Genomic DNA, 24,261 nt, shown 5'->3' with positions numbered 1-24,261 from the left:
CCAGAATGTGGCGACTAGGGTTATTTTTTACAGTAACTTCATTGCAGTGTTAATGTAAGCCTACTTGTGACGATAAAGATTATTATTACGACTGTGTGACAAAATGTGGCTCCAACTCCAGCTAAAAATTTGCTGATGACACGACCATAGTGGGTCGGATCTCAAACGATGAGTCAGAGTACAGGAGGGAGATAGAGAACTTAGTGGAGTGGTGTAAAGACAACAATCTCTCCCTCAATGTTAGCAAAACTGAAGAGCTGGTCATTGTCTTCAGGAAGCAAAGTATCGTACACACCCCTGCCTGCATCAATGGTGCTGAGGTGGAGATGCTTGACAGCTTCACATTCCGAGATGTGCACATCGCTAAAAATCCACCCACGTCGACGCTGCGCCCAAGAAAGTACAGTAGCACCTATACTTCCTCAGGAAACTAAAGGAATTCGGCATGTCTACATTGACTCTTACCAATTTTTACAGATGCACCATAGAAAGCATCCTATCTGGTTGCAGCAGAGCAACTGCTCGGCCCAAGATCGTAAGAAACTACGGAGAGTCGTGAACACAGCCCAGTGATGTGACCATCAATTCACTCGAGACACGAGAGGAAGTAAACTGTGGCTTTAATAGACTTACAACTGATCCGGCCTGCGACCAGAAGAACTGAGGGCAGACTCACAAGACCGCAGCACTTTATACTTCCGGTAGTGGGAGGGGCCATGAGCAGAGCCATGGGTGGAGCCCTGTACAAGCTCCTCATCTCCCTCTGTGGGCAGAGCCGTGCAACGGCTCACAGAGCCCACAAGGACACAATGATATATAGTGTGAATTAAGCATTATACATTCACCACACCCTGTCCATCACACAAAACCGCTTCCTATCCATTGACTCTGTCTGCACCCCCCCCCCCCCCCCCCCCGGCGCCTTGGGAAAAGGGGCTGCATAATCAAAGACCCCTCCCAACCAGGTTATTCACTCCTCCAACTTCTTCCATCGGGCAGGAGATACCAAAGTTTGAGAACGCACGCTAGTAGGTTCAGAGACAGCTTCTTCCCACCCTTCTGTTACCAGACTCCTGAATGACTCTCTGATGGACTGATCTGACCTCTTGGCACACCTTCTCTACTGAGCAGCACTGCACTCCACGTGCTTCACCCCATGCACATACATTGTGCATTTATGGATGTCCTGTTGCTTTTTCTTTCCGACGTGTGGAACCATCTACCTGGACTGTCGGCAGAACAATACCTTTTGCGTGACAATAAGACAAATCCAAACCATGCAAGTGGCCTGACAATGAAAAAGAAAACGCAGGCGAGGAGGATGAAAGGGATGGGATGCCTTTGGAAAAGGAGGCGTTTGTATTGTTTATAGGGTGCAGCATATGCGCAGCTGTGGGAAAGCTGCCCCTTTAATGGGGATTTTGGGGGGTGGGGGGGGGGAGGCAGAAAGTTCTAGAACCGGGTAACTGAACACCCCCAACCTCCCAGTGGAAAAAAATACACAGTTGTGGTAGTGCCCCCCTCCTCTCATTTGGTGTTTAATTTTGGAATAATATAAATCATATGCGGCTGCAATGATGAGCAGACTCGGAGTTCCCGCTGTCCAGCCGTTCCTTCTCATCGCTCCCAACACATCTTGGCTGACTTTTTTTTGCAGACGTTTTGAAAGCTCGGCGGTTTACCTGAACGAAGCCTCCCCGATCCAGCGGTCGCTGCTTTTAATTATTTTCCCGTGACTTTTAAAGGGGGAGGGGAGGGGGGTAAAGAAGACGACCATTTCGAAATTAACGTTTGACTTTTAAAAGAGGTCGATATTTTGGGAAAAAAATATTATCTGGCTCTTGTTTTTTTTTAAAGTGCTGAGCCCCCCCCCCTTGGTTTTCGGAGGACGGTGTGGAAATGGATTAGTTTTTTTGTCGAGGGAGGTAATTGGGGATCAATTGCGGGCGGCGGAGGAGGGGGGGTTGGTTGTTTTTTTTTTGGGGGGGGGGGGGGGGGGTGTCTGAATTCCGCCAGGTTAAAATGGCGGCTGCGAACGGCGGCGGGAACCCGCAAACCGGACCGGGGTCGAGCCGCTGGAGCAGAGGGCCCTCGGCCACGGCGGCCCGAGACGGGCCGGATCCCTGCCGCTCCGGCGTCTGCTACGCTCTCCTCTACCTGGTGGTGTCGGCCCGCGTGGGGCTTTGCCGGGACTGCGACAAGGCGCCGTGCATCTACGGGAGATGTGTGAACGGGAGCTGCCTCTGCGACCAGGGATGGGTCGGCGAACAGTGTCAACACTGCGGGGGCAGATTCAAGTAAGACCCCGCTGATTTCATTACTGTTTTCTTTATTAAAAAAAAGGGGGGTATGCATCTTGAAACGATTAAAAAAAAAACGAAGCCGCCTCGACATCTTCCATTTTTTTAAAAAAAAGTGCATTTTCGACACTGACATTTTTGTTGTTGTTTTGACAGTCGAAGTCAGCGTCAGTCCCCTGGCCACCGGTTAAGGTTTTAAATCCTAGCATTTGGAGCGGGCAGTTTCATTGTTGATGGGCTCGCGCGATGGCAGGTAGAGAGGGCTCCTCGCCCCGGGGCTGGCAATAACTGTGCAACTTCCCAGTGCATTCCTGGACAATTTGTAAATTCCAGCTTTGACACTGATCCATTATTTCCATTGCAGCGAACAAGGATTTTGCTGTTATCACCGTGGTGTAAACGCGCGTTCCTCGGGACAGTCAACGCAAGATATTTCATTGCAACCCTTCCTGTTCAAACTTAAGTTCACCCTCATTCCATGATTTATAAAGCAGATTGTAAATGAGGCATCGGTGTTGGGGGCCTTTTGCACTGCGTGAAATATTGTCAAATACCTTTGGACTAACGATTGAGCCATCTCACCACGAACCGCAGCGTGTTTTCATTTGTTCCGTTGCGTGACAGCAAAGTTTATTGTAGTTTTGTTTCTATTTTGGAATGCCGCTTGTAAGGCGTAGTGTTTTAATTTGCACGCCGCATCTACAAATGAATGGTTTCCCCCACTAACTCATCCATTTAATCTGGCGCAAAGCGCTCTTCTCTATTAAGCGATTGATTTTGATGCTTTTTCCACGTTGGAAATTATTTAATATCTGGACTTGACGATTATAGTGTTCCAACTATGCAATATGTTTGAGGATTGGATTTCGGTTTGGCTAGAACGTAAACCATTTTTTTGTACTCAACAGGATAACGAGAATTAAAGCCCACCAAATACCATTCTGGGGCTGGTTTAGCTCACTGGGCTAAATCGCTGGCTTTTAAAGCGGACCAAGCAGCACGGTTCGATTCCCGTACTAGCCTCGCCGGAATGTGGCGACTAGGGGCTTTTCACAGTAACTTCATTGAAGCCTACTCGTGACAATAAGCGATTTTCATTTCATTCTTTTTCAACTTTGTCTGAGAAAACCTTTCTGATGTGATTTATTGCAATTGTAAAGGACATGTACTTTAAAGTAACATATTTGAATACTGAAAGTGAAAACGGCATTGGTTTTATGCCACTTTCGAAGGGGCATAATGACATTTATATATATAATTGGTTCTCTCCCTCTGTCACCCCCGCCCCCCCCCCCCCCCCATTTCATAGAATTTGCAGTGCAGAAGGAAGCCATTCGGCCCATCTGGTCTGCACCAGCCCTTAAAAAGAGCACCTTACTTAAGCCCACACCTCCACGCTTCCCTGTAACCCAGTAACCCCACCTAACCTTTTTGGACTCTTAAGGGCAATATAGCATGGCCAATCCACCTAACCTGCACATCTTTGGACTGTGGGAGGAAACCGGAGCACCCGGATGAAACCCACGCGGACACTAGGAGAACGTGCAGACTCCATACATACAGTGACTTGTCCGTCAGATTAATGCTGAGTCTGACCGCCTTGTGCAAAAGTTGTTGCTTAGCTTCCAGAAAACTAGCAAAACTGACTGCTGCAGACCTGGTTCTTCCCATTAGTTAAATGATCTTTATTCCGCTCAAATCCCATGACCTATTTACTTAAGTTTAAACACAGTCTCTAAGTATGTACTCCCCCGGGATCATAACAAAATCCCTTTAGGCCTCTCCTTGTAAACATAAGCAAGGCCTCCTTTTGCAGCCACAAAGTCTGTCTGCCTTTAAATCATTAATATAATAAATATATATTACATTCATCACAATACTGTTAAGTTGTCAAACAGGCAAATGTGGGCTGTTGAGAAGATGATGCCTGGGAATTTAAGACGCAAGCCCACAGCAGGCAGTGCATGCCATGGTGAGCATTGAACAGAATTGTGTCTTCCAACAAAATGAATTATGAAACTGCTTTCAAGCTATAAGTCTTAACATTTCCTAATTTGTTAAATATGGTGTTAGTGCTGAGAGAATGGAAGAAATCTGCCCTGAAGGAAAAGGAATCTGCCCTGAAGAAGATTCCCAAGATCAAATGTCTCTCTTCAACAGGGACCAGGTACTGACCTGATCCTGAGAAGCATATAGCAGACATGGTCAAAGGGCCAGAACAGTGAAATTGTCATCTGAAATGCAATATGTATGTACATAAGTGGGATAAATCAAATCCAGAGTCCAGCAAAGATTTCTGACGAACAGCTCATTGGTGTAGCTGCTTTATGGAACAAATGTCTCGTGTTGATTGCAGAAGACCAAGATCATTTAGACTATCAAAAGACCTGTGTGCTAAAATTGGCAGTTTCCAGAGAATAAGCATCAAACAGCAGCAAAATTGTGAATACACATTAAGTCACAGTGGCTGAGATGCCCATGAGTTATGCACAGCAGCTAAACTGCAACATGGAGGGTTTCAAACAATTCTAGTGAAAACAACAGGATAATGTCAAGATTGAAGTTGGGACTTGCCTGCATGACTAACAACAAAATTGAAAAACTTAAAACCATGCAGAACATGAAGTTTCCTCCACGGGTTTTCGTGCATTTTCATGACAATATTGGATGAGGATGGAGTGAGGTTATGCATAGGTGCTGTGTGCGATAGGCATCTTGGACTTCATGAAGAATGCAGCTTAATAATGTGGGGCACCTTCAGATTCCGTATCATGGATAAGATCAAGAGGTGCCTGTGAAGAAATAGCACCCGACATCTGTTAAGCCTTTCCAATGGATGTGTGCCTCAACAACCATTTTAAGGATTGTGCTCACACCAATGGAATAGGTTGATGGTTGACTGGGAAAAAAGAACCTCACGAAAAGTGAAAATATGTTTGGTGCCCTGCTGTTTAGTGTGGGTTCATTATCAAATGGTGGGATGCTATTGGTGCACAAGTGTAATCTGTTTGTTCAGAAAATCCAATTCCCTGGATGGAGAGGAAGATGACTGTTGTGGAGGGATGATTCTGAAAGTCAGCGGTGCATCTGGTCCAGAGGGGGGAACCTTTAATATGATGATTTAGTAACCTGATTTAATGAATAGGATGAACAACTATGTACCGGATGCAGAAGGCTATGAATTTCCATTTTCCTTAAAGCTTTATGGTCAAAACATTGTATGACCATTCAATAAACTTCATATTAAATTAATATGAATTTGTTTTTTGTCGCATTTCAAAACAGCGACCTCTCTCTCACAGGCAGTTCATATTTTATACTTTGCATAAGTTTATTTCTCTTCTTCCCTGCCGCACCCGTTTTGGGAATGATTTTTGCAGGCTTTCAATGTTGCCATATATGTTGTGATCTGCAGTAATACCTGTAAATAGGACTATTTTGTTTTGGCTTTCCCAACATTCTGACTCCAGCAGTGACTTGAGTGTTTCAGTGTTGCATCTGATTGCAATCTGGTACTAAGAAATTGGGTCAAAATGTATATGTTTCAATTGTAAGAGATTAAAAATAGCAGCACCAGTGGGTTCTGGGAATGTCTTTTTAGTGGGAGGAACATAGAAAAGAGTATACTAGGTTAGTAGGATAATCGATATAATGGCACATGCTGATTAGTGTGGCTGTTTGAAGGACAATAGTAAGGTAAAACTGATGTATATTGCAATACAAACTGAAGATACTATCAAACTCCTGTCGTACAATGTGTAACTTGATAAAATGGTTTTGTAATCTTTTTATGAAAGCTAACATGTTTTCGATGGGTAGAGGTTGAAGGTGAGAGAATGCTACTTTGAGAGAGAGTGTGGCAGATCTCAGAAAAGTTGGAAAGAATATATACCTAATTTACACGCCACTTTTCAAATCTTAGGCTGCCCCAAAGAACTTTACAGTAAATTAAGTATTCTAATATGCAATCCAGGGGCTGGTTTATCACACTGGGCTAAATCGCTGGCTTTCAAAGCAGACCAGCAGCACGGTTCATTTCCCGTATCAGCCTCTCCGAACAGGTGCTGGAATGTGGCCACTAGGGGCTTTTCACAGTAACTTCATTGAAGCCTACTTGTGACAATAAGCGATTTTCACTTTCACCATTTGGATTTAGGGAGTAAGGCAGTCAATTTATGAACAAAATGATCCTTCATACACCATGCGATACCTAGATAATCTTTGTTTATGAATAATATATATTGTTCAGAATACTGGAAGGACTGCATTACTCATCTTTGAATGGTCTTAGTTTATAGGATCTTATGTACACCTGAGAAGGAATATGGGGCCTTGGTTTCATTTGAAGGCCCGTAGTAGTTCCAATCCAATGTAGTGGCAGCCCAGACTATATGTTTAAGTTTCTGGAGAATTTAATTTGTTCTCAAATTGGCATGAAAATGGCCCTTTCCTTGGCCGAAAAGGTTATATTTTGACATGTGCAGCATTAAGCTGATCAGTAAAAGTGACAGTTGAGGGACGTATAATTTTTAGATATTGCCGTTTTAATTTGAGATTAAATATGAAGGGAGTTACTTTATAAAGGCTTGCTTGGCTTATTTAATGTTGCTTATATTATTTAATAAACCAAGCTTGTGGTGTTAATCTATTCCGTCTCTGACCTGGTACAACACGGAGTTATTTGCTTCAGTAAAGGTCTGACTCTAACTAACAGAATACTTTGTGTGTTCCTCTTCCTCGTTTTATGCATAAGTAATACAAAATATATTTGTACTTCTCAACTTAATGCAGTTGATTTCAAAATAAATTTCTCCCCTTTTGCTTCCTGTTCCAGTGATAAGGCATTAATTACACTGCTGATGTATACATCATTGGATGGAGTGATCCCTTTTTCTGTGGTATTCTTCCATGTGTGGTTTTCAATGTATTGGGATTTTTTTCACTCCTAAATATTTCTATATATGTGAGTCAAGAAAGTGATCCCATTTGCTCAGATATCCGTTTGTATCATGCCCAAAGTGAAGTGAACCTTTTTTTGGCTTGCTTGTTTACCACCTGCCCTCACATGATCTTCCTTGATATCCACAGTTGACAGAGCAGGTTGCTAGATAGAAAATTTGGCGTAAACTGGGAAAGCAATTAATCACAATTCCTGGCTATAATTTTATGTTGTCACAGCAAATGTTTCATACCTCTGATATTTTTGAGGGACCATGATATATTTAAAAAGAAGTCCTGCTGATGCAGTTTGTTTTCTGTCCACGGTTCCTTGAATTGTATTTGTTTCCAGTGCTTGCTTATATGGATCACATGTAACTCCTTTTTATTGGAGGGGAGAGTGAAAGCAGGAAACATCGGTAATGGGGAAAATGTTAGAAGCCATTACTAAAGATGTTATGGCAAGCACTTAGGAATCAGGTAGAGTCAACATGAAAGGGGAATCATGGAAATATTGGAGTTTATTGATGGAGTCACATGTGCTGTGGATAATGGGAAAGCGATGGATGTACTGTACTTGCATTTCCAAGGTACCATATCAAAGGCTATTGTGGAAAAGAAAAGCTCATGGTGTAGGAGGTAAAATATTGACATTAATTGGAGATTGGCTGGCTAATAGGAAACAGCTGGTATAAATAGGTCTTTTTCAGGTTGGCAGGATGTAAGGAGTGGTGTGTTACAGGGATCAGTGCCGAGACCTCAATCTTTCACAAGTTACATAAATAACTTGGATGAAGGTATGATTGCTAAATTTGCTGATGACACAAAGGTACGAAAGTAAATTGTGAGGAGGATATAGGTTAAGTGAGTGGGCAAATGTAAAATTCTGTTTTGGCAAGAAGAATACAAAGGCATATTCTAAATGGTGAGAGATCGTAGAAGCCTGAGATGCAGAAGTATCTCGGTGTCCGAATGCATGAATGGCTAAAGGCTCGCATACAGGTACAGCAAGTAATTAGGAAAGCTAATAGAATATATTATTATTTATTGTGATTGGAATTGAATGTGAAATAAAGTAGCAAGGTTATGCTTCAGTTATACAGGGCATTGTGAGACCACATCTGGAGTATTGTGTACAGTATTGTACAGTATTGCTCTTATTTAAGGAAGGGTGTAAATGCATTGGAAGAGGTTCTGAAAAGGTTTAAAAGACCTGGCATGGGTGGATTATTTTGAGGAAAGCTTGGACAGGCTAGGCTTGTATCACTTGAGTTTAGAAGAGTAGGAGTTGACTTGATTGATACATTTACGATCCTAAGGGGTCTTGACAGGGTGGATGTGGCAAGGATGTTTCCTCTTGTCTAGAGCTTGGGGTCACTGTTTAAAAATGAAGGGATGTCCATTTAACTTGAGAAATGAGAAATCTTCTTTTCTGCAAGGAAACACTGTTCCTCAAAAGGTGTCTTTGGAACACTGTGTTCCTCAAAAGGTGGTGGAGTCTTTCAATATTTTTAAGGTAGAGGTTAAGCAAGAGAATGAATGTTATTGGGGTAGGCAGGAATGTGGAGTTGAGGTTGCAATCAGATTGGCTATTATTAAATGGTGGAGCAAGCTTGAGGGACTGAGGTGCCTTTTCCTGCTCCTAATTCGTATCCGCATCTGTATCTTTTTGTGTTAGTGTGAATTATATATTAACAAAATGCAAAATACTACAAATGCTAACTATCTGAAATAAAAACAGAATGCTGAAATTACTCCGGTCAAGTTGCATCTGTGGATAGAAGCAAAGTTTTGGGTCGATGACCCTGTTAACTCTGTTTTTTTTTCACAGAAACTGCTGGACCTGTTGTTTTACATTTACCTTGTGCCTTGATATTTCAGTTAGGTGCAAGTTGATAGTATTCTGCTTCTCAACAGTGTCTTGCTTTAATTTATTCAGTGCACGTAATTCACTCTGCCAGACCAAGTTTTAGTTTCCTTTTAAACTTATACGATATCTTATGAGAGGATTTCGTTTTGTATAGCATATTATCTTGGATGTTCAAATTGCTTCACTCATTTGATTGCTTTTGGAAATGTAGTTCTGGTTGTCAAGTGTGCCAATCAACTTGTAAGACATGATCTTGCAATGGAAAATGAAACGAATAACCAGTTAAATTATTTTGATGATGATCATTGAGGGAATAATATCAGCCAGAGCAGTAGGCAAATTATCTCCTCATCTTTGAATACTGCTATAGGACCTTTTTTCTTTTGTTCTTCCAGCGATGGGCACAATATCCATTAACGATTTAGATGAGGGAATGAAATGCAATATCTCCAAATCTGCAGATGACATAATGCTGGATGGGAGGGTGAGCTTTGAGGAGGATACAGAGATGCTTCAGTGTGATTTTGAGTAAGTGGGCAAATGTATGGCAGATGCAGTATAATGTGGGCAAATAAGGTTATAGCTATAGATTGAGGGAGGGTGTTGTGTAATGAGACTTGGGTATCCTTGTACACCAGTCACTGAAAGTAAACATGCAGGTGCAACAGGCTGTAAAGAAGGTCAATGGTATGTTGGCCTTCATTGTGAGGGTATTGGATTAGAGGAGCAGAGATGTCTTGCTGCAATTAGACAAGGCCTTGGTAAGACCCCACCAGGATTATTATGTGTAACTTTGGTCCCCTTGTCTCAGGATGAATCTTCTTGCTATAGGGGGAGTGCAGCAAGATGGTGGGTGTATGAGGAGAGATTGGGTCGGTTAGGATTGTACATATTGGAGTTCAGAAGAATGGGGGAGGGGGGGAAAAGAGTCTCTTAGAAACCTATAAAATTCTAATAGGACTAGACGGGGTAGATGCAGGAAGGATGTTCCCGATAGCGGGGGAGTCCCAAACTTGGGGTCACAGACTAAGGATACGGGGCGACTATTTAGGACAAGGATGAGGAGAAATATTTTCACCCAGAGCGTATGGAATTTGCTACTAAAGAGTAGTTGAAACATTGTATGTTTTCAAGAAGGAGTTAGATATAGCGCTTGGGGCTAAAGGGATTAAAGGATATTGGGGGGGCGGGGAGCAACAAACGGAAACAGTTTACTGAATTGGATGATCAGCCATGATCCTATTGAATGACAGAGCAAGCTTGAAGGGTGGAATAGCACAATGGAGAAGCTGTCCTATAGATACGAACAGACAAAAATACGAATTAGGAGCAGGCCCCTGAAGCCTGTTCCGCCATTTAATTAAATCATGGCTGATGTAAATCAAGCTATAGCCTGCCATTGTGATCCAAAATTCCAAACTTCTCCATATCATCATCATCATAATGATCACCACAGTGTCCTGTCCTACTTACAGAACAGACCAATTGGAAGTGACAACAGTGATTTCCAATAAGGAGGTAGTGCCCCGAGAGAGTCCTTCCCTTACCATTGATTATGGGCCCTCTGAAATCTCCTGGCATCCGTTAGAACATGGCACAGAAACCACTTGATTTCCTACCTACTGCCCTCATTTGGCTGATGAATTGGTACGTATTAATGTTGAACACCACTTAGAAGCCCTCACTCGGGGGAGGCGATGTATCACCTGGACTAGTAAATCAGAAACCCAAGGTAATGCTTTCATAGAATTTACAGTGCAGAAGGAGGCCATTCGGCCCATTAAGTCTCCACTGGCCCTTGGAAAGAACACCCTGCCTAAGCCCATGACTCCACCCTATCCCATAACCCAGTAACTCACCTAACCTTTTTGGACACTTGAGGGCAATTTATCGTGGCCAGTTCACCTAACCTGCACATCTTTGGACTGTGGGAGGAAACCGGAGCACCTGGAGGAAACCCATGCAGCCACGGGGAGAACGTGCAGGCTGTGACCCAAACCGGGAATCGAACCTGGGACCCTGGAGCTGTGAAGCAACAGTGCTAACCACTGTGCTAGTGTGCTGCCCTAATGCTCTGGGACCCGGGTTAAATCCTGCCATTGTGGATGGTGAAATTTGAATTTAATAAAAAATTGGGAATTAAAAGTCTAATGATAACCATGAAATCATTGTCGATTGTTGTTAAAAACTCATCTGGTTCACTAAATGTCCTTTTAGCGAAGGAAATTTGCTGTCCTTGCCTGGTCTGGCATACATGTGACTCCAGACCCACAGCAACATGGTTGATTCTTAACTGCTCCCTCCAGGACAATTGGGGATGGGCAATAAATGCTGGCGAAGCCAGCGACGTCCATGTCCCATGAAAGAGTTTTTTTAAAAAAACTCAGCTGATGAATTGGTACATATTCATGTTGAACACTCACTTGGAAGGAAGACCGAGGGCAAGAATGTACTCTGGTTGGTGAATTTCAATGTCCATCAACAAGAATAGTGGGTTGGCAGCCCCACTACTGTCGGACAAAGCTGCCAGATATGGCCTGTGTCAGGTGTTCGGGACCCTAATTGACCTCGTCCTCATGGGTAGATGTACCTGCCCACGACAATAATGGTAGGCATTACCTTTGAACATAGCTTGTGGAAACAAAGTCTCATATTCAGTGTTGTGGATATACCATCATTGAATATATTTAAAGCTGCGATGGACAAGTTTTTGATCTCTCGGGGGATCGAGGGATATGGTCAGCAGGCAGGAAGTGGACTGGAAGCCTAAGGCCAGCTATGAACATGTTGATTGGTAGAGAAGACTCTATAGGCTTTGTGGTCTGCTCTTTCTTGTGTTCTTGCTTCATACTGAGGATATCCTCTCGTGTTTTTTGGCATGACCACTGTGCTAAATTTAGAACATGTTTAGCAAATCAAAACTAGGCATCCATGGGGCATTGTGGGCGTTCAGAAGCAAAACTGTAATTGTAATGGGCCATATACCTCACAACCTGGTAAATTCCTCATACCATTACCATCAAGCCAGGGGTTCAATTAGGAATGTAAAAGAATGTCGGTATCAACACTTGGTGAGCTGCAAGATGGGTCTACAAGCATTGGATGAAATAAAAGCTGTGCAATCCTACCATATCTAAAAATGTTGATGAACAATTAAATCAACTAACAGGAGAAAAGTCCATGAATGTGCCCACTCTTGATGGAGCCCAGTAAACGAGGGGAAAATGCAATCTGAAGCATTTGTATAATCATTAGCCAGAAGCGTTGAGAGCATGGTCCCTTTTTAGCTGCCTCCCTGAAGATCCCATCATCACATCTGTCTGCTTCCTCTTTCTTCACCCCCCCCCCCCGATCACCAATTTGATTTATTCCATATTGAGAAAAGGCCAACCGCACTGGGTATCCTAGTTGTACTCTAGAACTAGTGCTTCTTGCCAAGCTGCTTCAGTGCAGCTACATCTACCTGAAATAGCAGAAAATTGCCCAGGTGTAACTTTGTTCATTTTAAAAAAAGCAGAAGGTGTTCAACTGGGCCATTACAATCCCATCAGTTTATTCTTGATCATTAACAAAGTAATGAAACATGTGCTAGCAAGTGGCACTTGGACTGTAATAACCTGCTCACCTCTCTGGTTTCCACGAAGACTACTCATCACAATCATTCTGGAGGGGGGGAGGAGTTTGCAGTTTCTCTCACCCCACGACCCCACAGGTTGCGTCATAAGTATGTATGCTTTATTCACTCGCCCAAATGGTCAATTTTGTTAGAAGCAGAATAAAATAAACTTTTAACAAAGCCTTCTAGTAATAAACGCAATGATTTTAGTATGAAACAAAATTGGTTTATAAAAATGCTGGTTACGCTTCAGGATTACAAATTGTAACAATATCCCTTTAAATCATGACACATACATAAAGAACAAAACAAATAACAGTCTCTGCTGAAGTCGATATCTTTTTTGGCCAATGGGAAAACCTTTTCTGAAAAAACAATAAAGTGTTTTGACTCTGTTGTCCCTGCGTGCAAAGACAGATCGCTGGTCACAGTAGTTGGCTGGGAGTTCTTTCCATAGGAGCTTTTTTGGAGCAGAACAGAGTGGAATTGATGTCCTTGGGATGGCTTTCATCTCTGGTTTACAATTACAGACGAGCTATAATGAAATGAGGACTTCTTGCTGGATACTGAAAAGTACACTGAATTTCAGATAAGGCTAGGAGAGAGCAAGTTGGTCAACTGTTATCATTTGATCTCCAAAACTGAGTACAAAAAAATGTTCCAAACTTAAACTCCCTCAAATCAGCTGCTTTCCAGAAAATCGTCAGTCCCTCACTGCCTTTGAAAACTTTTTTTTCTCCAGATATAAAAGTACGAATAAGCAAATAGTTCTTATTTCTTCTGGTGCTTTGGTTATTTATTCAACTGAAGTGATGTGACTTGGAAAAGTCAGTCTGCTCAGGCCAAAGTGAACTTGTAACCTTATTTGAAAGGAAATCCAGGTCCGTTCCCAAGAAAGTGTGCAAATAATTCGGTGTCCTTTCCATCTTCAAAAAAAGTGTTTCGAGATATGAATTCATAACAAAGGCGAGAAAGAGTGAGTGACTGCCTTTGCCATCTAGGTAGAAAATGACATGCAGCAACAAGGAACCCAAATTCAATGGGAATCAGGAAAAATCTCCATGCTTATTTGCATGAGGGAGCAAGGAAGATTGCTGTGGTTGTTGGAGGCCAGTCACCTCAGTCTCAGGACAGAGTCCACAGATGACCCTTGGGTTAGTGTCCTTCATATTCAGCTTTTTCATCAGGGCCTTCTCTTCATCCACTGTCTGTGTGGAGTCTGCACGTCCTCCCCGTGTGTGCGTGGGTTTCCTCCGGGTGCTCCGGTTTCCTCCCACAGTCCAAAGATGTGCGGGTTAGGTGGATTGGCCATGCTAAATTGCCCGTAGTGTCCTAAAAAGTAAGGTTAAGGGGGGGTTGTTGGGTTACGGGTATAGGGTGGATACGTGGGTTTGAATAGGGTGATCATTGCTCGGCACAACATCGAGGGCCGAAGGGCCTGTTCTGTGCTGTACTGTTCTATGTTCTATGAGGTCTGAAATGGGGATGTTTTATGTCAATGGTTGCACCGTGTTCAGTGCCATTAACAACTCTAGATGATCTGATCCTGCATGCAGCAGCATCTGGTTGATACTTCGTTTTGAGCTTTTAAATGGCAAGTAACATTTGACACCATCTCAAAGAGGGAACCTAAATACATTCCATGATATTCAACGGCATCACTATCATTGAATCCACTACTGTTTCTTCACTGGCAATGGATCAAAATCCGGGAACACCCTCCTTCACAACACTCTGAATGTTCCTACACCTTTTGTAGTAATTCAAGAAGGTGGCTCACCACCACCTCCTTGGGCAATTGGGGTGAGCTTCAAATGGGGTGGTTTAACCATAAGTGGGGATGTTTTTGTCAATGGTTGCACTGTATTCAGTACCATTCACAACTCTTATACGATCTATGGAGTTGAACTATTGAACTAAGAAAACAAAAGTTCATACTCTGGACAAATGGTTTGTTTCTTTACTGCAACCATTGACACTACCTGAGCCTTTTTCTGTGACATCTTTTGCCATTTACCCCCTACCTATCCCCCCCCTCCCCTTTCAACCGCATAAAATCCATCATGTTTATGCCTGCCTTTGGTCTTCTAGTCATCTTCAACTCAGCATTGGCTCTCGCTCTTCACAGATGTTGTCCAACCTGCTGAGTATTTCCAGCACTTTGCAGATACTGGAAATCTGAAATAAAAACAGTGTTTTACATTTAATTTGCTTATATCCCCCAATAACTGCGTAATTCAAATTCAGTACTTGGCCCTTTAACACATGACTTGTTTCTTGAAACTCCAGTAAATAGTTGCAAACAGAATATTAAACCTCTGCAGACTCACTTTAATGTAAAATGTACAACATTACTTGAACGTCACTCATTTCCAAATGCTGACATTTGACACCAGCGTTATTGATTTTTAAATTAAATGCCAGGCACTTTGACTCAAACCCAACCTGAATATACTTTCTTTTCCCAATTTATCCAGCATTTACTATCAATTTTTACTGATCTGATTTAAAGGTACAGTCAAAACTATTGTTTTGCTTCAAATATGTAAGCAATTTATTGTACTAAATGTGAGAAAGTATGTAATAATGGATATTAAATGCTTATGACTCTTCATTTGTTGCGATATTGTAATTTGCAAAGTTACTTTGGGAAAACAAATAATATGATCAAGCCAACTTAATTCTGTCACTGATATCACCCTTGTTATACTCCACTTTGAAAACCAATATGCTTATAAATTTGTCTGAAATCAACTTTTGTTAAAGCTAATGTACATTTTTAAATTTGCTTGAACCAGAACAAAAATCAAGTTTTGCTCAGAATTTGTTTGCCATGCAGTGTGCCATAATAATGTGCTTAATTTAATAGTGGTCTTGAGTGATACATTCTTGCATATTCTTGAATATTAAGAACACTATCCCAAGGATTATCTGTGGAATTTGACCTGGACCCAATGTGACTCGCCACCAATAAACACACAGGGTGGGATTCTCCATTGGCTGAAGCAGAAATCGTGAAACGCGATTGGGCGGAGAGTAGGTACCGACACCAAAATCGTGGAAGGTGCCGATTTTAAAGCCAAATCTCAATTCTCTGTCACCTCGACAGCAGCGACAATGTGTACCGGAAGGCATGTACAGCAAACACCATTTGCAAAAGCATTAGCGGGCCACCCGGTGCGGCACATTGGCACTACTACCTCACAGCTCCAGGGTCCCGGGTTAAATTGCGGCCTCGGGTGACTGTCTTTGTGGGGTTTGCACTCTCTCCCTTAGTCTGCATGGATTTCCTCTGGGTGTTCCGGTTTCCTCCCATGATCCAAAGATGTGCAAGTTAGGTGGATTGGATACTCTAAATTGTCCCTCGGTGGGGTTACAGGGATAGGGTGAGTGATTGGGTCTGGGTTAGGATGTTCTTCCAGAGGGTCAGTGCAGACTCGATAGGCCGAATGGCCTCTTGCACTGTAGGGTTCTACGATTATAACTGTGATAACTGCCGAGGTGGGGGAGGTGACCCTCTTTCTCTCTCTTTTCCCCCCTCCGCCCCCCCAAAAAAAACTGGGGCTGTGCCCTGGCATGGACCACCATTACTGCTGCCATCTTGCTGAACACCCACTGACCACCCACTTTGGCTTCTGGTTCTGCAGAATGGCACTGGCCGTACGGGTGCCCTCACTGTAATGTTCTTTGATTATGCAGATTTTGAATCTTGATGTGGTCGTGTTGACATAGAACATTAAACTTTGTTTTACAACAAATCTATTTATTATGAACACTACTCCAAAAGGATTACTATAATGTTTAAGGTTAAGACAGTTGGAAATATTGGTCGAACACCAACTTACACTAAAATACTACAGAGCTACTCTAATATGTTACTGCTTTCAACTCCTTACCAACACCTTGTCCTAGAACACATGGTGCGCCCGGGCCATGTGCCTGCATACTCACATCATCTGCTGGTCGGATGCTAGAACTACAACAGTAAAACATATAACTTGTAATACACACACAGATGATGGTGATCTACTTATATACAGATGATAGTCTACCTGTCACCACTCATACCCTCTCCACCTGGCCACCTACTGTGGTAGGGGCCACAGTGGCCCCTATGGGGCCCATGGTGCATACCCCTGGCGAGGACAGTGGTACCTCAGGCATCAGGGATTGGTGCCAGGGCCAGAGGCCCCCACGGTGTCGGCCGCTGACGGGATCAGGGGTGCGGTGACTTGTGGGGAGGGGGCAGAGTCCGCGGGGCCAACTGGGGCCACCATGTAGTCTGTTGGACCAATGGTGGCCTTCCTGCTGGTCGCAGCAGCCCTGGGGATGCCTTGCAGCTGTATGAGTGGGCACTGCTCGAGGAGGAGGAAGCTACAGCGTGCAACAGCGGAGCATGCCACAGAGGGACAGGTGGCAGCCACCCAGGTTGGTGAGCCGGCCAGCCAACAGGCCAAAGGGAGGAGGTGCCAAGGAGGCACCGAAGAGACCTTGTGTCTGCCGGCACTGCCTGTCATTCAAGGAACTGCCGGACCAGGAGCCCGTCAAAGACTCTGGCTGAGAAGAGAGAGACGGTGCAGCATGTCTGCCAGATGATGGCACACCTGGTACCGTGGGGGTATTGGGAGGACACCCACTCCCAGTGGCCATTAAGATGACAGTCGCCCTGAAATCTTACATGATGGATCCTTCCAGACACCGAGTGGGGACTTGTCTGGGATCTCTCAGACCTCTGTGCACTGGTGCATCCGCGCCACCATGGAGGCCCTACATGCCCATGCAGCTCAATACATCCACTTCAATGTAGACCGTGCCCACCAGGATGCCCGAACAGCGGGATTCGCCGCCATTACCGGAATGCCCCAGGTTCAGGGGGTGATCGACGGGATGCATGTCCCTGCACCTGCAGATGAAAGGCAACCAAACCAAAAGGGGTTCCACTCTATGAACGTGCCGCTGATCTGTGACCATCAGCTGCGCATCATACACCCGATATCCGGGCAGTGTGCACAATACCTTCATCGTGGCACACTCGACGATTCCTGACATGTTCGAGATGCCCCACTGGCTGGGGTGGATTGGCTCCTCGGCAACGAGGGTTATCCACTCTGGTTGTGGCTGGTGCTGCCTATCCAGAGGCTAGAGGGTGACGCGGAGAACCGCTACAACTAAGCCCACGGAGCGACCAGGAGCATAATCGAGTGGTGCTTTGGCATCCTGAAGATGCGGTTCAGGTGCCTGTACCACTCTGGTGGGTCTGGTCCATGGGATGGAGGATGGTGACAACCCGTTCTGCGATGATCTCTGGTGCTCCACATCATTTAACAACGTCTGACTCCTGCCCACAGCAGCACTTTCCATCGTCCACCAGGTTGACCCCTACATAAGAGCTGGCCCATCATGGTCCCATCAGATCCATGGGGTAGTGGTGGGAATGGGGAGGGGGGGATTGGCAAACTTGTCACGGGGAACTGCAACTCTGCAGGGTCTCACTTCTCCTCCCATTTCTCCGAGCTGCTGACTAGGGTCTTCTGCTCTGTCATGGTGAGAGGCCGCAGGTCCGGCTGTCGTCCTCCTTGTGTTCTCCCGCTCCCGACAAGTACGTGGCCTTCTCCGGGAGTGGGGTGGGGGGGGGGGGGGGTGTTAGGTGCTCCGACTCGTGCAGCCCAGGGGTTGGGTAGCTGGTGGCCTCAGAGGCCAGTCTACCCAACCATGGCAGCCAGTATAGGTACCAGCATGTGGGGCAGGGTGGATGCTCCCCGACAACCCCTCCATGGAGTCCCTTGCTCTGCGACTGCGTCTCCACTATAGATGGGACTGTATGTTCCAGAAGCTCGACATCCGTCTGGATGGCGGCTAGTATATGGATCAGCCTGCTGTCTGACCGTTTGCCCCCTCGGGTGTTCCTACCTCCCCTGTGGCACTACCTCTGCCATCTGTTCACAGGCACGACAAACGGTGGCAGCTGGGAGCCTCCTTCCCAGACTGGGGTACAGGGCCATCTGCCTCTCCTCCACCGGGTCCGCGAGGGTCTCCAGCTCAGTGTCTGTGAAGTGTGCGTTGCTCTCCTTGCTGCCATCTTGTTAGCTGGGGTGTTGTGTGTGGGGAGTGAAGTATGTATATGCGGCTGCTGCTTGTCAGCCTACTGAATGTCAATTGCGAATCCGGCACCGTTTCTCAGAATTGATTGTGTTCCACGTGGTGCTGGTGCTAACCCCTCAACAGTAGCAGAATCTGTCCAGGTGTGGCGTCAGTTTTGCTGTCGTGAAAGTCCACTAATTCAGCGTTGGCGGAAACGGATAATCCTGGCGCCAATCTTCTCGTTAGTGCAATTCGAGAATGGAGAATTTTCCCTGATTCCCATTTTATGAAATGTGTAGCTGACTTTTTAAAAAAAAAAAAATTTAGAGTACCCAATTAAATTTTTCCAATTAAGGGGCAATTTAGCATGGCCAATCCACCTAGTCTGCACATCTTTTGGGTTGTGGGGGCGAAACCCACGCAAACACGGGGAGAATGTGCAAACTCCACACTAACAGTGACCCAGAGCCGGAATCGAACCTGGGACCTCGGCGCCATGAGGCAACAGGGCTAACCCACTGCGCCACCATGCTGCCCTTGTGCAGCTGACCTTAACTTTATATACGTATTTCAAAAGAGGCATGAAAAATAACGAGATGCAATCTGCGTTGTATAATGTGATCTGAACATTTAGAAACCGCTAGTGCATCAAATTAAAATATACAATTGCCTTTCTATCCTCCAAATTGGATGCACTTGTGACTTGGCTCCTTTGTAGATAAGTTTTTTTTTAAAAATGAGGAAATCTTTCTACGGCATTGGTTAGTCGCCCTCCCCCCAATATTCCTCAACTATACAGGTGTTCAATTCAAAATCATGACTGAATAACATCGTGCAGTTTTTTTTTTGCATCCATAGATACCCTGCACTGCAGAAGGAGGCCATTCTGCCCATCAATTCTAACGACCCTCTGAAAGAGCACCCTACTTAGGCCCACTTCATCCGCCCTATCCCATAATCCAGGTTCAACGAAGAGTGCAGGAGGACACGCCAGGAACAAACCAAGCATTCCTAAAAATGAAGTTTCAAACCTTCTGAAGCCACAGCACAGGACTACTTGCATTCCAACAGCACAAGCAGCAAGTAATAGGCTGAACTCAGTGAATCCACAACCAATGGATCAGATTTAAACTTGTTAGTCCTGCCACAACTAGTGGCGAATGGTGGTAGATAATTAACTCACTGGAGGATGAGGCGGTTCCACAAATTTCCCCATCCTTAATGATTATGGAGAAGCCCAGCGTATCAGTACAAATGATGAGGCTGAAGCATTTGCAACAAACATTAGCAAGAAGTGCCGAGTAGATGATCAGCCTCTGCCTCCATGGGAGGTCCCCAGCATCACAGATGCCTGTTTTCAGCCAATTTGATTCACTCCATGTGATATGAAGAAATGACTGAAGGCACTTGATATAGCAAAGGCAATGAACCCTGACACTATTCCAAAATAGTATTAAAGACTTGTACTCCAGAACTTGACATGCCCCTAGTCAATATGTGCCAGTACAGCTGCAACACTGGTATCTACCTGGCAATGTGGTCCATTGTCCAGGTATGTCCTGTCCACAAAGCAGGGCAAACCTGACCAAGTACTGCCCCATCAGTCTACTCTCAATCATCAGTAAAGTGATGGAAGGGATCATCAACTTTGCTAGCTTTCAAGTGGCAGTTGCTATGCAATGATTTGCTCAGTTTGGATTCAGCCAGGGTCGCTCAGCTCCTTCCCTCATTACACCTTTGATTCAAACGTAGGCAAAAGAGCTGAATTCCAGAGGTCAGGTGAGAGTGACTGCTCTTGACATCAAGGCAACATTTGACCTGAGTATGGCATCAAGGAGCTGGAGCCAAACTGGAGTTTGGGAAGTGGAGACCTCTGCTGGTTGGAGTCGTATCTGGCACAAAGGAAAATGGTTGTGGTGGTTGGAGGTTAATCATTCTGTTCCAGGGTATCGCTGCAGGAGGTCTTCAGCTGCTTCATCATTGACCTACCTTCCATCATGAGGTCAGAAGTGGGGATGTCTGCTGATGATGTTCAGCACCATTCGCGATTTGATACTGAAGCAGTCCAAATGCAGCACGATCTGACTGCTACTATCTAGAAGGATAGCAGACGCATGAGATGGACATTCCCCCCCCCCCCCCCCCCCCCCCCCCCCCCCCCCCGAGGGAAATTGGGGATGGGCAATAAATGCTGGCCTAGCCAACGGTCGCCACAACCCATAAAAATGATTAAAGAAAAAAAGTGTCTGTAGCTTGATTTCAATGAAACAAAGTACCTCAAGCTGCTGACACTTAAACTGCAGTTATCCTTGCCCTGGATTACACCGATGTTTGAGTTCCCACATTCTGCATTTGTGACAGATTACCTGCCCTGTTATATTATGTGTTAATTTACTTTTTCAAATTAATAAATCCATTGCTCCAAATAAACTTTACTGCAAAAGCTATCTAATAATACCTTAGAGCTACCAATTGTTCTTAAAAGATAAACAATGCAAAATACTCATCAAGCAACAACTTCTGTATGGCATTATTCAGTGAGTATCCTGTGTGACTCGTGTTCCAGACGCGGTCATTTACCTGGTTCCCTGTCATGCAACCCTTGATTTTCTCAAAATATGGTCAGTACACCGATCAAACCCCATCAGTACCTGGGTCCGCTCAGTCTCTCTCCTCTCTCACTCTTTTCAAGCCTCCGGGTCTTCTCAGCCTCACCAATGAAAACCTCAACCTCTGGGACCACGCTCTGTTTTGACCCCTCTCGTGCTCTCTTGAAACCTCCAAGTCTGCCTCGCAGCGATGCCTTTTTAAGGCTTGATCAGTAGTCCTCCTGTCGAGTCACTCTTGTCACTTTTTATGATGGGCATTGAGGTTCCCCACCCAGAGTATGTTATGTGCCCTTGCCACCCTCTGTGCTTCTCCCAATTTAATTTTGTTCAGCGTGGAGGAATTACTGATTCATCAGCTGGGGGTGGGAGGGCTGTAGATGGTAATCAGCAGGTGGTTTCCTTGCCCATTGACTGACAATGCTACGGGGGTTGCTCCCTTCCTTCCTGAATATATGCTGCTGTGCTGCCACTTCTTGTGGGTCTGTCCTGCTGGTGGGGCAAGGCATGCTCATAGCTGGTGATGGTTGTGTCTGGGACATGAGTCATACAGAGTACTCACTGAATAACGCCATACAGAAGTTGTTGCTTGCCTAGTCTGCTGGACCCCTTTTCCAAATTTGGCACAAACCCCAATGTTAGTAACATTACTAGGACGTTGTGGAGTCGACATGACTGGTCTGCTGTTAGTTATTATCAATGTTGGGTGATCAGTTTCATTATTTTTCAAATTTTCTGTAGTAGTTTGATACAACTGAATTGCTTGCTAGTTCATTGCAGAGGGTAATAAGAGTCAACAAGTAGCTGTGGGCTTGGAGTCACATGTAGGCCAGACCAGGTAAGAACAATTGATTTCCTAAAGGACATTTGTGAACTCAATGTGTTTTAATGACCATTAACAATGGCTTCATGGTCACCACTACTGAATCTAGCTTTTAATTCTAGATGTATTAATTGAATTCAAATTCCACCAGCTGTGCCTCCAGAGCAATAGCCTGGCCTCTTGATTGCTTGTCCAGTGACTTCACCAATTTCCAAATATCTCCCCTGTGCTCTTTTTAAATATTCAAAGCATGAGTAAATGTAATATGATGTCTGCTTACAGGGTCTGGTTTTGCCCTTCCTCTTCTGACTCCTTCTTGGGAATGATTCAACACCTTGCACTTCATCCAACACAACAAAGTCGGGATGAGCTTTGCGGGTCTCTATCACTCTATGACTTGGATATGCTTTTCAGCCATCAGAGAAGCTGCTCTGTAATATTCCATGCGTAGTTATTAATTCTGAAAGCGGTTACATTGGTAGAGAAGTAGCGATAGACCTTTAAGCGGATCAGAATACTCAGAATAAGTATATTCCTACTATGAAGAAAAATTCATCCATGGTTAAAGGAAGAGGTTGAGGAAGAGGAATAAGCATTCAATTGTGCAAAGATCAGTGGCAGGTCAGATGATTGGTCAGAATATAATGGACAGTAGAGAATGAATAAAAGGTTAAAGAGGAGAAAGAAATTAGAGTATGAGAGGAAGCTCACTAGAAATGTAAAAAATGGATGACTGAGTTCGTACACGTTTTTAACAGGAAAAAGTAACGAAAGTGAGTGTTCGTCCTCTGGGGAGCAACAATTGGGAGTTAATAGTAGATAATAAGGAAATGGCAGGTGAAATGAACAAATATTTTGCCCCTGGCTTCACTATAGAAAAACATTCCAGTAATAGCTGTAAATCAAGAGGTGGAAGGGAGAGAGGAACCTGTACTGAGCAGACTGATGGAGCCGCGGGAAGACCAACCTCTGGATCCAGATGGACTTTACCCTTGGCTAATGAGGTATTAGGTGAGTTTGTGTTCCTTTTCCAGTTCCCTCTGCTTCAAAAGATTCCATCAGACTAGAAAGTAATAAATATAATTCCATTCAAGGAGGGAGGTGTCAGAAAACTGGAAGCTATCGACCAATTAGCTTGACTATTGTTGTGGGAAAGATGTTAGCATCAATCATTAAGGAGCTGGGTACAAATGGGAAGAGTTGGCATGGTTTTATGAAAGGGAAATTATGTTTAACCAGTTCATTGGAGTTATTTGAAGGAGTAATGTGCTGTGTGAATAAAGTGGAGCTATGCAAAATAGTTGGAAATTTGTTATGATTGCTTGAGATTCTCTGGAGAGTGGATAATTTGAGACCGTGTTTAGACAGTCTGGTAACATATGTTGGGGTATGTTCCGGGGTCTTAACAGTTCTTGACTTTTTATTATTTATATTCATGCCTCCTTTTTATTATTTATATTCATGCCTGAGATGAGGCAAGTGAAAGCATGGGAGCAAGTGAAAGCAGGTGACACAAAGGTAGATAGGAAAGTGTGTTGCAAAGAGGATATGCGGTAGAGCCCGAGCAAAGCTGCAGTCAATGGGAATCGGGAGGAAAAACTCGTGTTGCTTGGAGTCATACCTGGCACAATGGAAGATGGTTGTAGTGGTTGGAGGTCAATCCTCTCAGTTCCAGCTGATGAAGTTCCTCGGTTGTGTCCTGGGCCTAACCATCTTCAGCTACTTTATCAAGGTCAGAAGTGGGGATTGTTGCTGATGACTGCACAATCTTCAGCACCATTCGCGACTGTTCCAATACTGAAACAGGCCACGTGCAAATGCAGCAAGGTCTGGACAATATTCAGTCTTGTGCTGACAAGTGGCAAGTAAATTTTGTGCCATACAAGTGGCAGTCAGTGACTATTTCCAGGAAGAAAGGATCTAACCATCGCCCCATGACATTCAATGGCATTGCCATCACTGAATCCTCCACAATCAACATTCTGGGGCTCATCATTGACCAGAAACGAACTGGGCTAACCATATAA

The 24,261-nt window shown here is 44.4% G+C and overlaps 1 protein-coding gene across 4 annotated transcripts in view; it reads left to right on the top strand.

Annotated features, from left to right (window-relative positions):
* The first annotated feature begins 2,008 nt into the window (after positions 1-2,008).
* Positions 2,009-24,261, top strand: part of atrnl1b (attractin-like 1b) — a 1,095,064-nt gene continuing 1,072,811 nt past the window's right edge. For all 4 annotated transcript variants that reach the window (XM_038774130.1, XM_038774131.1, XM_038774132.1 and 1 more), the window contains exon 1: positions 2,009-2,297. In XM_038774130.1, the coding sequence (XP_038630058.1) occupies positions 2,023-2,297 (275 nt within the window). In that variant the 5' untranslated portion in view covers positions 2,009-2,022. The remainder of the gene's footprint in view (positions 2,298-24,261) is intronic.

The sequence above is a fragment of the Scyliorhinus canicula genome, chromosome 16, assembly GCF_902713615.1.
Source record: "Scyliorhinus canicula chromosome 16, sScyCan1.1, whole genome shotgun sequence".
NCBI classification, from domain to species: Eukaryota; Metazoa; Chordata; class Chondrichthyes; order Carcharhiniformes; family Scyliorhinidae; genus Scyliorhinus; species Scyliorhinus canicula.
This window is presented reverse-complemented; position numbering and strand designations above follow the sequence as displayed.